Below are 15262 nucleotides of genomic sequence, written 5' to 3' on the forward strand. Positions count from 1 at the left end.
TGCAAGACAGATTGCCAATCTCTAAATTGTTAGTAAGGTCTAATCTTTTTCTTGTACCAAATCAAATAGACACATAACTAATTAAAATTCCCAGGTGTATATATAATACTTCTTGGAAATGGAGATATAAACAAAAGATTAGTTAAGCTATCAGGCCATCAAGGGTTTGATCCATATGATTCTTTAGTAATTCTTGTTGGGTCCTAGGCAACAACCATTAGCAAAGTATCAAAATAGAATTTCTTGAAAATGATGTTATATATATAAAACATCATTTTCAAGATTTTTTTTAAAAAAAATTATCAAGATACTCACTGTTAGGAACACTCAAAGGAATTAATCTCCAAACAATTAGTTAAAGTCCCTGACCATATAATAAATTCCTATGAGTACCAATGTGTTGTTGTACAATTATTCATTCAAAAACAAACAAATATACAATTTAAAACCAAAATTCCATGTTCTATCTATAAAAGATATTGTCTGTTGATGATTGTATCTAATCCTCGTCTAATCACTTAAGATGTTAACACTTAACATATTCATCACCAATTATGATGGATAAATTTATAATGATTACTTTATATTGCAATAAGTAATATATAGCTTTATATTATTATCAATAATTAATTAATAATCAAGAAATTTTTCTTACTCTATATTATGTTCTACTTTTTGTTGATTGTTGCCTTATTTGGTCATTCAACTACCGCACTCGATCTTATCATTCTTGGATTCGGGGGCACTGATTTTGATGAGTGTGAAAAGCATTAATGTTGGATTTGGCATCAAAATTCATTGTTAACAACATTTAGAGCATTCACATCTCAAAATTTTATCTCATATTATTTTACCATTCTAAAAAATTACTTTATCAATTATACCATACCATTTTATAATATTCTCAGCATTTCAACTTTTATTTTACAATACAACACATTAAAATAATATTTATACATAATAAAATAATATATCCCAAAACCCAAATAAAAACAAGAACCCAAAAATCCAGTGAGAGATAAAAATTGATAAAATAAGTGAATAAAATTTTTTTTTTTTTTGAATTGAGCTACAGTGCAATTCTAAAGGTAGAATTAATTTTTTTTTTTAGCACTATTACAAATATTTTTACAATAATTAATTTTTATAAGTCCAGATGAAGCTTGATTTTTGTGCGAAAATAGTAAAATTTGCCAACATATGGCAGTGCCGATGCGAATGATGTTAGCACTTGTTTACTAATCACACAGCTTCTATTATTTTAAGCCCAGTCTCTAACTAACCAACCAATTAAATACTGTGGCTGATAATGGGCAGTCCGTCCATGGCCCAATCAGCCCAAAGTTTTCTCTTTCTTTCTTTCTAGAATGGGCTGTTTGTTATAGAAGTACCATATCCATATGTATTGTATAAGATTTTGTTTTTTTGATAATTATAATTACACCAACAGGGATTTGAACATGATTTTATCCATGAAGTTATATTCCCGTTTGCATTCGTGGTTATTCTATTCATATGTTAAGTGTCACATAAGACCTGGTCCTTACTCTCACACCCTACAGGCACTTACACTTGTGAAATAATTATCACATTAAGAAGGTGCGGTAATAGCCTAAAAAACTTTAAATAATTTATTAATACGATATAATGAAAATGGTGTGATACCATTTGATTGAACAAACTAAATATACATAACAAGCTTACTTAACCAAAAATATGGATAAAAAGACTTCTAATGCAAACAAATATAATTTTTATAAGCTAATGAAATGTATAATTTTATGGGCTAAAATTCCAATACTCAAAAACTTTTAGTTCAGTTTTTATTTTAACCTTACTAAAAAGAGTCCTCTCTTCCTATCAAAAAAGAAAAAGAAAAAAAAAGAGTCCTCTAGATCCACTTAAAAGTTTGCCACAAAAAGTAAACGACTTCATGAAATTTGGCAAAGCTTAAGCAACGCAACGCAACGAGACCATATTCACCATACAGTCCTTAGAATATGCAATTCGCAAGTGCTAGAACCATAACCAGAAAAATGGCTAAGCCTTGCCTCACTTTCTTTTTTGGCTTTATCGCTCTCTCTGCAATAGTTGAGGCTTCACAGTGCTCAATCAAGGGTGAGTCAGTAGCTCTAACTCTTACTCCTTTTTGCACTGTCATTTTTCATTGGTTTATCTTCTGGGTCATCAATCACTCATACCCAGGAACCTGAATTTACTTTTTTTTCAACAATACTTCGTTTTCTCAGTTTTATCGTAACTGTTGTAATGGAAATTCATGGTTTTAATTTTTTTTTTGATTTTTTTTTTTTTTGTAAAGATTTTGTTTTTGTTTGTCTTTTTTTTTTTTTTTGGTTTTTGTTTGATAAATATTGAGATATTTATGTATGGTTTATGCATCTGGATATTGGGCATTTGGGATTTTTTTTTTTTCCCATTTCCTTCTGAGATTGAATGCTGGGTATATATCTAGCTAATCTTTCATATGCTTATATGATATGAATTTGGATTATAGTGTTAGAAATGAGGTGAATTTATTCAATTCTACAGGAATTGATTATTCAAAAATGCCACCTTTTTTTCAATTCTACAGGAATTGATGATTGCCCCTTTATGTGTTTTTTTCTTCTTCTTCCTTTTGATGCAGGATTGCCACTGGTAAGAAATATTAGTGAGCTTCCACAGGATAACTATGGAAGGGGAGGTTTGTCCCACATAACTGTTGCAGGTTCAGTCTTGCATGGGATGAAAGAGGTATCTGACTAACAAAGTAATTGTGAGAATATACTTTTACTGCTGGTTTCTAGTTCATATTTTCATATATGAATGAGAAAATTATGTTTGGAGCTTCAACAAGTGGATAATAAACAAAAACCATGTACCAACCATAGAGGTTCAGTATGGTTGATTCAAGTACAAGATGCATGAAATCTTTTTATATTGGTGGACTGACATAATGTGCTTGGCTTCCTGATTATCTTAAAATAATAATATTGCCTGTCTTGTTTGCAGTTAAACTACCAAAATTATCATTTTCTAGATTCTGTGAATTTCTTGCATTGGCTTGAATTAACTTTGGCAATAATCTCTGTAAAAGCCAAGGTAAAGATTTAACACATCTGTTTTCCTGCATTATCTACTGCAAGTTTTGGGTTTTTGCAGGTTGAGGTATGGCTTCAGACATTTGCACCAGGATCACGTACACCGATTCACAGGCATTCCTGCGAAGAAGTTTTTGTTGTCCTAAAGGGAAGTGGCACTCTGTATCTTGCATCAGGTTCACATGAGAAGTACCCTGGAAAGCCTCAAGGGTTTAAAATATATTCTAATAGCACATTTCACATCCCTGTTAACGATGCTCACCAGGTAAACAATTCTATGTTTTATGTTTTCTAGTGGCATTAGAAGATGCTATCTAATGATGTAATTCAGAAGATGTTAGTTAATGTGGGGTTCAAAGAACAATTTGGAGGATATTCTGAATCCCTCTAGAATTTCAATAATTCTATAATTGCTTATATATGTCTTACACACACTTCTCATCATGTCTTGTTACATAGATACATTTTAGTCAGGGAATCCATGCTTGATAAATATATATAGCCGATAGAGAGAGATTGCTCTAGTGTGCTTTAGTGCTTGTGGGATGCCTCAGTGAAGCTATTAAACTGCAATTTGATGAGTGCTGTTGTGGATACCAGGATAGGTCATAGATTCATAGTTCTGGCTTGATGAATGAAATCTATTTTTAAATTTATTGAAATTGCTCCCATCTACTTTTTGTTGATAGCAATTGACATTTTTTAAATCTATTTTTAAATTTATCACTGTTACTACTACTACTTTATTTACAATCATCATTGCAGGTATGGAATTCAAATGAAGATGAAGATTTGCAAATGCTTGTTATTATATCCCGTCCACCGGTCAAAGTGTATGTAATCTCTATTCCTATATATCTTGCTGACTGCATACTTATCAGTGATGAGGTACTTTTCATATTTGCTTTGCTTTCTAATATCAAGAGGACCAAAGGTGAGTAGATCTGGCCTAATTATTTAAAAATTAAGTGTTGGTCGAGACTTGAAACTGTTGCATCTCTCACATTGGCTATGCTTTGAGATACCTGGTTTCCAAAAACATGGAGTCTTGCCAATTCTTCAGCATATTACATGCCATGGAGCCTCCAGTGTTTTATAATCCTTGCAAGTGCATCCTTGTCTCTGATATCCAGCAGCCCCAAAAATACTCGCTGTAATCTAGGCTTTCATAGTAGATTCCTGAACTAATACCTCCTTCTGTTATAAGTTCTAGGCTGAGCGTGAGGTCATGGGTCCAAGACCTAGTGGGTGTGTAACTTACCAATAAACTAAGAAAAAAAAAATCCTCATAATCCCCTTCAAAATTTATTTCCGTTTATATGACCTAGAATCATGTCATCATGACCATTATAATTGAGAAGCATCTATAACACCTCTGAACATGTTTAATAACATTGTGTTGGAAACCATGTTAAATCTAGGGGAGTATACAAGTAACTAGTTTCTCTGGAATGCCTAATACTGAAAAAATATCAGCTTTGAAAGTTATTTGAACTAGGGTCATTTAATTGTGACCAATATGGTGGTATTGAGACCATCTACAAAGCTTCTTATGGTTCCTGCACAATCTAATCTGTGTAGTTTCTAGTAACATAATGTTTTCAATAAGTTTTAGCTCAAATGACAGCCTGCAAGTACTAAGTACAAGATGATGGGTAATGTGGTGGATTGGGTGTGTGTGTTACTTACCAGTTAAAAAATAATAAAAACATTAAATTAGAACCTTTATTAAATCAGAGGGATGGATACAAGTTTCTCAAGCATATGAATATTTAAATCCACAAATTTCATGCCTATGTACATACATTTTCCACCCTTAAATTCATGCATAACATGTACGTATGTATTTGCATTTGTGTTTATATTTTATAAAGCACTACTTTGAAAGTTCTCTGTTTTGCAAAGAACCTGCTTGTTTATAAAATGTAGATTGGCTTTCTGTGTCTCATTCTTGGTTCTCTTTCCTTTTTCACTGTTATTTTCTAAGAAAAAATTTGCACTCTGGCACTTGCTTTCAGGTTTATATACGAGGATTGGTCCATGCCTCACACTGCAGCAAAATTGAAGTACCCGTACTATTGGGATGAACACTGCTTCCAATCACCTCCTAAAGATGAATTGTAGTTTTTAAGCAATGACTTGTGTATACTGCATAGTGCTAACACACCAAATTAGCCTTTCATTTGCTAAAAATAAATGATACTTCAATGACTTGTGCATGCTGCATAGACAATAGGAGTTTCACTTAGTTTTGATGTAATGTTCAGAGCTTACATTCTAGAATCTACATTGGTGTATGATAGATATTTGAATTATTAACAATATTTCTTGTTTATCTTTCTGCCTTTAGCAACTTATTCGATGTAATGCAACAAGAAATTCGGTGTCCTTGTTTATTTACATTATTATGAAAAGGAAAAAAATGCTAGTTGTAAAACATATTATATGGGACAATTATTCTAAAGCGTAAACTATATACATTCAGATCTATCATATCTAAAACTTTTTTTTTTAATATAACTGTAATCCTTGTTTATTTACATTATTATGAAAAGGAAAAAAATGCTAGTTCTAAAACATATGATATGGGACAATTATTCTAAAGCGTAAACTATATATATTCAGATCTATCATATCTAAAAAAAAAATTTTAATGTAACTGTAATGCATTGACAGCATTCTTTAATCAATTTGCCAAAAATATAAATGTTACTACTATCTTATCTGGCTGTAGAAACTAGAATATCCCCTTTTTCTTTTCTAAGGGAGAATAGCTAATTACCAAATGTAATTGTAATGCGTTTCGTATTCTTTAATAATTTCTTGGATAATAAGAAAGAAGAGTAAGGCGCCCTAAAAACAATAATAGTTTTCCAATCTATCGGAATAAGGCAAACACTAAGATGTATTTGTTTAAAAATAGTTTTATATATATATATACACACACACATATAAAATAGTCAAATTTGAACAAATACAATTATGTTCTGTCTCGTCTCATCATAGTGAATGTTATATACTAGATATACCATAAAATATGTAGAATTAGATTCACTTTACCCGATCTTTGGGAGAGAAGATTCTTAAAATACTAAGTATAATAAATAAATAAATAAAAAACCCTTAAGGGAACGTTTAGTCCTAGTTTTGGTTGTAAATCAGCTGTTGTTACATATTAAAATTTTTGAAAAGATGATTAAAATGGAAGCTTTCATTTTTTTTGAGGTATATAAATTTCAAAAATTGTTATACCTACTAAGAAATAGCTATTATAAATTTACAACCATTTCACATAGGAATAGATTAGTTATTCCTTATAAAAAATAATTAAAAAATCTACCAATTATTTTTTAACAAATCAATTAGAAATTTGAAAGTGAGGAATATATGTTGATTTCAATGAAAAAAAAATCTCCAGATTAATATCTGATTAAGAAAATAAAATAAAAAATGAAAAATTAGTTTTATTTTAGAGATTAAAAATTAGCTAATTAAACAACTGAAACATGAATTAACAAACAATGAGCCTATGGTTTAGGTTCAAATTGATGAATCATGAATCCAAATGCTGGCTTGTTTCATTTGTTTGTAACTGGGTTAGTCCAACCTATATTAGATTTATTGCCAATTGGGTTTCACAGCCCAACTATATGATAATTAAAATAAAATTTTAAAAAAAAAAGTGATATCTAAAAAGTAAAGTACCGTGTAAACCAAAACGCAGTCGTTTTCATTATCTTTTAGCGCACTCAGTCTTTCGTGTTCTTGTCTTAACTCTTGTACAATGCTAATTTGACTGCAGGATGCTTGGAACACATCATTCGGATATGAAGTGTAAAATCATGGAGGTCTTTAAGTCTGGTTCTTCTTGGCCATAAGTGTAAAGGTGAGATAGTATCATTGAGCCAGAAAGAAGGCTCTCGATGAATGTGGAATGTGGTGGTGTTTCCAGTTATTTGAAGTTCTATGCATGCATGGACATTAACTCAACATTTTGTCCAGCCCCATGATTTTGTAGTCCTGTTCCAACATTTCTCCTCTGTCAGCTTGTCTTATTTTTTCAATTCCACTGCAGTAACTCCTGCCATTCTAGCCGAAGACCATTATTTGAGAACTTTTTTTCTTGTGTGTTTATACATGTCACCTAACCAAACTTCTTTGAAGCGAAAATCATCGAGAGTGGTTTCTTAAAAATAAATAAATAATAAAAAGAAGCATTAATGTAATATGAACTCACAAAAGGTCTATAAGCTCACCCTCCATTCCATGCATTAAGCCAAGTTAATTGGGTAACATACTTACGCGATTCAATCAAATGATGAATGATAGTTTATTAAAATGACATGACACTGTATTAACTTCTATATTCATGAAAAATTAAATCTTCAATATGAAATAGAAGGGCTTAATTATACTACCAAGATCTGGACAAATACATTTTTCCCCCACAATAGGAAAAGTAGTGTTGGACAAATACAATTCTGCTCGCGATACATAATTGTCCTTCACAATTGACAAAAAACGCGCCCTAATATTCATGGTCTAAGTAGTTAACCAAATACAGTGGGCAAAACCACAAACAAACAAAAAAAAAAAAAAAAAGAGGATATGAAGGTAGATGCTTCTCTAAAAAGTTAGCACTTAGCACATAACAGCCACAGGGATGCTAGAATCATCCTTTCCTTTTAGTCAAGCTTCGCCGTTCAGCCTCTCCCTCTGCAACCAGAACACAGAACTCTGAACCAAGCATCTCATGTATATCAAGATTCAGAGAGCTACTCAGGTTCATGGTATCCATGATCACTTCAATGTTTATATTGAAGCCTAAAATAGATAATACCCGGACAGCATTTGCAATCCTACATATGTTCTGCCGTGTCTCTATTGGAGTGTATGTTTGTTCTTGCTCTTCAAGACTAATGGAATTTTTATTAGATTTCTGTTGCTCAGGTTTACTCACTTGATCCTCTACCATATCATCTTTGACTTCAACATGTTCACCAACCCAAATGAATCCATTACATCCAAGTATTAAGTCAACTCCATACTGTTCTAGATGGTGAAAATGCTGCTTGCGTTTCCTAACTAGATAAGGAGGAACTGTGAGCAATTGACCCCTCTCAAGCTGTCATGGAAAAATTACTATCATTAACAGATAAAAGGCTATGAAACTGAACTAACCACAGACACAACAAAGAAAAAGACACTAGGAGCTATTGACTTGATCAACGGAAAAATAAATTACTGCTAGAGAACCTTTAGCTGCTTCAATTCATCATGTGAATAAATTGATGCACCGCACACCTAGAGTTGCTCTAGAAGCAAAACCTCTAGTTCTAGAAATAAGAGTGAGGGATGGAATAAACTTGCTTTTTAAATTTTAGGAAGCTGTATCTTATAAAACAAAAACTTTATTTCCTTGCACTACAAATTTCAACTATTAAGATACTTAATAGAAGGAACCTATCTGGAGCTTTTTTCGTGAGTTTCAACTGCTCGTGCTTCTTCTATGTAAAACGGGCTAGTCAAACAATTGTTTCATTCTTCACATTCTACATCTGAACGTAGAAGTTTATAAATTATGAAGAACACAAACCTTGCCATACTTCTGACTTCTTGCTTGGAGGTGTAAGCCATCATGCTGGATACCGCGGACTTCAGCCTGGGAAAAAAGTAAAATTTGTCAAAAAAGATTGATCATTAATTCATGCTTGCTGGAATAGGTCAATGATAAGTATACAGGACTTACGCAAATAACATCATTCTCTTCAAAAATAGTGCGCATGTTGAGTTCATCCAAAGCTGTTCGCCGCCTCTGCCAATCATAGGAGTAAAATCTGAGTGAGGCTTGCAAGTTTATCCAGGGAACAAAAACAGATCAACCAATGTAGCTTAAGTTTATGAACATATACGGTCAAGACATACACCATCCTTCATCCACATGTAAGCATTTCAGGGTCACAATGACTCGCTGACTTGATGACATGGAACCACACCAAGGCAAGGCCCTTTGGACCTATCCCTGGGGAGTAAACCTTGGATACATGACCCCACCCCCCAGAATTGTGTATCAAATAATCCAAGGAACTCTTAGTGGGGATTTGACCAGGATGATTGGGTCCACACAAGCCTTCATACAAGCCCTTGAATATAATAGCCATTGAATATAATTTATAGCATATAATGCCCTCACATAGCCTGCACTAAACACTTGTATGGTACCATACAAATTTATCACCCCACACAAAACACCATTGGTGAAATTCTACCTAATAACGTTAAGTACACAATTTCAAAATTTTTTAATAAGTAAACATGAAAAAAAAAATCTACTAAGAATCCATACGAAAGCTGTCTGATTTCAATAAACCAAGCACTGAGTACTGTTGTTATCCGACTCAAACTATCAGACAGCTTAACGGATTATTTCCACAGTACCATAAGGTGCAAACAAAATATCCACTGCTTCTGAAAACTGATTCTCTTTATGTAAATGTAGCTTTAACCCATGAAAATCATTCAGTCAAGCTCACCACACTGCCATTTTACGAATGGTGAGGAAAAATAACAGAACTTTAAAACTCATGCACACAAAAACACAAACAAACAAACAAAAAAAATGGTAAGAGTAACAAGCTCATCTAAATTGGACTAAAAAAATAACTAATATCTTTATATGCTGTCAAATCTTGTTCTGGAGACAATATATCAGTATTGGAGGATTTCACATTTTATAATAGCAACCATTGCCACTAATCCATGTTATGCACTTTACTAAAAGGATACCTGGATACCATCAGGTAAGTTCATCGAAGAAAGCATCAAAACTGCATCCTGGCTATAATGTATATCCAGTCTCCAACGCTTTTGAGCAACCTGAACAAGTATATGTTAGAGAGAAAGAAAAGAAATATCCTTTAACAAAGCTATATATAGATTTACCACTACTATGTATTAACTGAAATGAGTAGAATTTTATGTTGCATCTATATATTTTGATTTAAGAACATAAAATAATTTTCGTTAATGATCATAGCAAAGTAAAAACAATAAGATCATTACTTATATTCATGAATATGGTTTTTTTTTTTTTTAACTAAATTTATAGACTAATCACCGAGGGAAAAAAACTTCATCAGACATGAAAATCATGTTATAACAAGGTTTTGGACAAAACTTTTGTAGCAATAAGCCACTGCTGGTGACAAGATATGGTCACAAAATGGCCTGCCATACAAATCTGCAACTTCTAACTAAAAGTAAGGGGAGAAAAAGTCATGCAATGTGTCTAACTTTTCATTCCAAGGCAAAAGCAAATTCACATCTACTCACTTTTTTTTGGATAGATACACTAGATTTGTACTTATGACGCCTGCTCTATGATGATTATTCTTTTTCATCAGACCAAGACACTAATTAGCTTATAGTGTAGGCGGGATTCAAACCCAAGTGCCTATTCTATAACAAGAGACTTTACCAATCGAACTAACCAAAACCTACAATCACATTGTAGTATATTTCATGCTTACATGCCCCCTCAACTACACATCATTAAATAAGCACAATGTCATAAAGTACAACAATTCAGGAAAAAAAAATGGGAGCTGGGAATTAGTTCTGTTTTACCTCACTAACACGCCCTACTACGATATCTCCAACCTCCGGCTTGTACCTAATCATCATTCAAAATTCCCAATCATAACTAACCCTAATAATTACCAAAACACCAACAAAAAAAAAAAAGTACAATTCTATCAAATTGAACTGCAGGGCAATGTGAATGTGAGTGAGTGACTGAGTAACTACCTAGCCCGCAACGCGCGGACATAGACGAGCTTGTTCACACGCTCCACCACTCCGCAGAGCGTAGCAACCAATTCCCCATTGAGGTCCAAAGTTCCATGTCCCCTTAAAAAAATTCAACAAAAAGATAAAAATAGCTACATAAATAGCAAATGCATACATACATATATACATAGAATGAAAATTGAGAGTAAAGCGTAGAGAGAGAGAGAGAGAGGTACTTGAGAACGCCATCTTCGGGGTTGACAGGGATGGAGTCAGAAATGGAGACAGAGGCATTGGAATTGGAATTGGCTTTTGAAGACAAAGACTCGAGCTTTTCGAGCGCTCTCTTCAATCTTATTTTCTGGGTTTGGTTCAACGATAGCTCTATTTCTCTCATCTCTCTCTCTCTCTCTCTCTCTGCAAAACCCTAAACCCTAGCCCTAGAGTGTGTTTCTGATTCTGAGAACATATTTTTCGTGGGCCTTGTTTGGGGCTTTATATTTTTGGGCTTTTGGTGATGTTGAGTACTCTTTTTGTGTTAATCTGAACTTTCTTAATCTACTTCTCTCATTACTTTAATTTTTTGGCCCAAAAATAAAGACTTGTGACCCAATAACAAATCCAGTTGAGCGTAAGGTTATATATATTTTAGCAAAATATATAATTAAAGTTAGGCTTAAAAGTTGTGGTTGTGCCAAGTAGTTGTACTAAATTGCTAAAAATATTTTAAAATTTTAAATAAATAATTAATATTTTTTGGTACTTATCTTATTCTCCTATAACTTCTAAATTGATAAAAATCTTAATTTGATTATAATTCAAACTCTTCATCTAATCCTTTTAAAGTTGGACTTGGAAGCAGTGGTTCCGCAAAGTAGCTGCACTAAATTGCATAAATTTTTTTAAAATTTAAAAAATAATAATAATTTTTTTTTGTACTTATCTTCTTCTCCTATAATTTCTAAATTGATAAAAATCTTAATTTGATTACAATCCAAACTCTTCATCTAATCCTTTTATTATTATAATTTATAAGTTAATAAAAAAATTTAATTTAATTATAATTCAAACTCTTCGTCTAATTCTTTTTTAAAAAAAAAAAACAAAAAACAGCAACAATATTCATCTATTCCTTTTTTTTAAATTTAAATTATATTACTTCGTGTAAAGAAAAAACAACATAATACCCGTAAAAAAAGAAAAAAGAGCTAAGTAGTCAACAACAAAATCTTCCTCTTCACACGTGACTTTTTTTTTTTTTTAGATAATTATTGTTCATACCGATTTACCAAAAATGTTTTTGGATAAAGTTGGGCTTAAGAGCTATGGTTGCGCCAAGTGGCTATACTAAATTGCAAAAAAAAAAAATTAATTTTAAAAAAATTGTACTTATCTTCTTCTTCTTCTATAATTTCTAAATTGATAAAAATATTAATTTGATTACAATCCAACTCTTCATCTAATCCTTTTAAAGTTGGACTTAGAAGTTATGGTTGCGCTAAGTGGCTGCAATAAATTGCAGGAATTTTTTTAAAATTTTGAAAAAATAAATAAATTTTTTTTTGTACTTATCTTCTTCTCCTATAATTTCTAAATTGATAAAAATCTTAATTTAATTACAATCCAAACTCTTTATCTAATCCTTTTATTATTATAATTTATAAGTTGATAAAAAAATTTAATTTGATTATAATTCAAACACTTCATCTAATCCTTTTTTTTATTTAAACAACAAAAAACAGTAACTGTAAGTGCACAATTGCGCCTGGACCCAAAAACACACGTGGGCTCAGGCCCACTGAGCCTTAAACAATGAAATTTGTAGAGTGTGGGCTCGCAATCTAGTTTAGTGATATTTGAAACTTGATGAACATGCTAAAATATTACAGTATTTGCAAATAATAGACAAATGGGGCAAAATAAACCTCCTCAGACGTAAGCCGAGGACAACTTATATATTATTTCTCTTTTTTTCTCTCAAATGTCACAGTTCTTAATATTTGTCCCCCCCTTTCTTTACTCTCTTTCCTCCTTAAATACTTCTTCTTCTTCCCTCTTTATCCACATGTAACACAAATCACCCTATTAGACACCTGTCCCATCCACCACCCTCTGGAAGTCTTTAAATGATAGCAAGAAGGCTGACTTCTACTATTCAGGAGTCACTCCCCTATTAATGCGGCCAAGGAGGTAGGTGCAGAGTCTTTAATGTGGAGGTAGCAGCCTTTTTCTAAGATATTTCTCTCACACCGTTGCGTCTGGAGGGTGCTTAAATCCCCCTCTTAACCAACGGTTTTTCCAGAACTCTGCCTTGATCTTTTTGGCGAATCCCAGGGTCATCGTGGGTCTGTCCGAGGAGATATTCGTCCTCGGACGAATCCTCGGACTCTCGACTCATGGGCAGACCTACAATTCTAGGAGGCTTTTGGTCTAAAACAAACTAGCGCCCATCAACAAAGCCCGATGCCCAAATACTTACTTAGGTCCTGTTAGTCCCCACAGTAACAATCTTCATCTATTCCTAAAATTTAAATTATATTGCTTCGTGTAAAAAAATAATAATAAAAAAAAAAAGATAAGTATTCAACAACAAAATCTTCCTCTTCACACATGAATTTTTTTGTTAGATAATTATTGTTCATATCAATTTACCAAAAATGTTTTTAGATAATGTTTAAAAAAAATTAAATAAGGTAATATGTATTTGAGCTTAAAGTAAACACCTTCTCTTTCTTCTTAAAAAAAAATATATATATATATATATAGTATCTATATATAATAAATGTTTGTTCTTCTGAAAAAAAAAGTCTGTTTGTTTGTTTTTGGTTATAAAAGAAAATTTTCCATTTTACCATAAAAAAAAAATGTTTTCTTTTTTCTTTCTATTCATATGATTTTTTTTATTCCACTTTTTATGGGATTTATGAGTGATAGGGGTAATTTTTAATTGGTAAAATAAAAGAAGCTGTTGGTCTCTAAGAACCCGTCATCTCTATTATTCATGCTGACGACTTCACGCAAGATGAAGCCATCAGTCTCAAAGCCGATGACTTCATCTCACTACCTAACGACATCTACACTTAGACGGGATGAGAAGCTAACGGGTCTAGCATGGCTATACTTAACCTCCAAGAATATGTACATAAGGAAATACCTTGCACCCCATGATTAACCCTAATAAAGGGGATCCCTACAAGGAAAGTATCCTGCGACATACGCATATTAATGGAGATCTTCCATACAAGAAAATGCCTTCTCTACCAAGAAACGGATGTCAACTCTATGCAATTATAAAAACTCCAAAACCCTCGCAAACCAAGGTACGCTTAATTCACCCTAGCTTTGGCACTTTAGAGTTGCGAACAAGAAATTTCTCTAACTTGACCGCCAGAGGGTATTTGGCTGGTACAACACCGGTACCCTTTGTAAATTCTTCTTCTTCCCTTTGTATTGTACACTGTACAGGTCTTGCTTGGAGCACATGAGGACCATATAGCTCACTGACGATTTTCGACATCATCAATGAGATAGCAACAAACAAATTGATTAGAAATCTTAATTCCAATAAGATTTAAATTCTATATCAAATGAAACTCTACCTATATATATATATATATATATATATCCATTTTGAAGTGAAGTTTATTCCAATATGTGAATACCTAAATCACATGACAAGTATACATTCTTTCTTCATTATTATTTTTTCATTTTGTTTAAGCAATTTTTTTTTAACTTAAAAAAAATTAATAAAAACTTCTCATACACGTTTTAACCCAATTCATAATATTAAACTTTTGTACTCATTTATTTTCTTCTACAATAATTGCTTCAGGTTTTAATTACATAGTCACACTTTCATCTTTCAAAGTGATAGAGAAAGCAAATAGGTTTATTCTTTGTTCTTTTTCTAAATTTATATCTTAATTTATAATTTGTGTTAATTTCTTAATTTTAAAATATGAATAAGTTTGATTATATTCTTTATATTAAATGTAAATTGTTGTTTATAGGTTATTGGTTTTGTTATATTCTTTGAAAAAAAAAAAAAGAGTTTATATAAATTTGGCAACGAAGCTATATAGATGAGCCTAAAAAATGTTTACTAATAATAGTTTTATCAGTAACTTTTTATTAACATGATTTAAAAAAAAAAAAATTTGAACAGAAAGATAATTTATTAACGTGATTTAAACTCCACTAAAACTTTTTTAAGAGACTGGTTTTAAAAATTTCAAAGTAATCTTCTAATTATTAACTACTATGCGCTAACTTTTAACTACCAAAATCCACAATTAAAATATTAATCCGTATGAGATACCACTTTCAAAGATTAATATCTTAGCTATTATATATTATACGCTGACTTCTTT

General features: G+C 32.0%; 2 protein-coding genes across 2 annotated transcripts; one reads left to right on the forward strand and one right to left on the reverse strand.

Moving 5' to 3' along the window:
- The first annotated feature begins 1935 nt into the window (after positions 1–1935).
- On the forward strand, positions 1936–5540 carry LOC142640389 (auxin-binding protein T85). The gene is made up of 5 exons (XM_075814454.1): positions 1936–2118; positions 2648–2754; positions 3163–3366; positions 3867–3934; positions 5120–5540. The coding sequence occupies exons 1-5, from the start codon at positions 2001–2003 to the stop codon at positions 5223–5225; spliced, it is 603 nt and encodes a 200-aa protein (XP_075670569.1). The 5' UTR covers positions 1936–2000; the 3' UTR covers positions 5226–5540.
- Positions 5541–7469: 1929 nt separating this feature from the next.
- Positions 7470–11363, reverse strand: LOC142640402 (exosome complex component RRP4 homolog). Its single transcript, XM_075814479.1, has 7 exons — positions 11126–11363; positions 10908–11009; positions 10728–10773; positions 9888–9977; positions 8851–8916; positions 8698–8763; positions 7470–8226 (listed from the first exon to the last, which is right to left on the reverse strand). Exons 1-7 carry the CDS (start codon positions 11284–11286, stop codon positions 7774–7776), a joined length of 984 nt encoding a protein of 327 aa, XP_075670594.1. The 5' UTR covers positions 11287–11363; the 3' UTR covers positions 7470–7773.
- Positions 11364–15262: the final 3899 nt, after the last annotated feature.

The sequence above is a fragment of the Castanea sativa genome, chromosome 1 (genome assembly GCF_040712315.1).
Source record: "Castanea sativa cultivar Marrone di Chiusa Pesio chromosome 1, ASM4071231v1".
Taxonomy (NCBI): Eukaryota; Viridiplantae; Streptophyta; class Magnoliopsida; order Fagales; family Fagaceae; genus Castanea; species Castanea sativa.

Bases quoted from the DNA above. Each gene is read 5' to 3' on its own strand.
- LOC142640402 (XM_075814479.1), bottom strand. From the start codon at position 11,286: ATGAGAGAAATAGAGCTATCGTTGAACCAAACCCAGAAAATAAGATTG. The intron at 9,978-10,727 runs GTAAAACAGAAC...ATACTTGTTCAG, and splicing joins TAGTAGGGCGTGTTAGTGAG to GTTGCTCAAAAGCGTTGGAG. The intron at 8,764-8,850 runs GTAAGTCCTGTA...CTTTTTTCCCAG, and splicing joins AAGAGAATGATGTTATTTGC to GCTGAAGTCCGCGGTATCCA.
- LOC142640389 (XM_075814454.1), top strand. From the start codon at position 2,001: ATGCAATTCGCAAGTGCTAGAACCATAACCAGAAAAATGGCTAAGCCT. The intron at 3,367-3,866 runs GTAAACAATTCT...TCATCATTGCAG, and splicing joins CTGTTAACGATGCTCACCAG to GTATGGAATTCAAATGAAGA. The intron at 3,935-5,119 runs GTATGTAATCTC...ACTTGCTTTCAG, and splicing joins TCCCGTCCACCGGTCAAAGT to GTTTATATACGAGGATTGGT.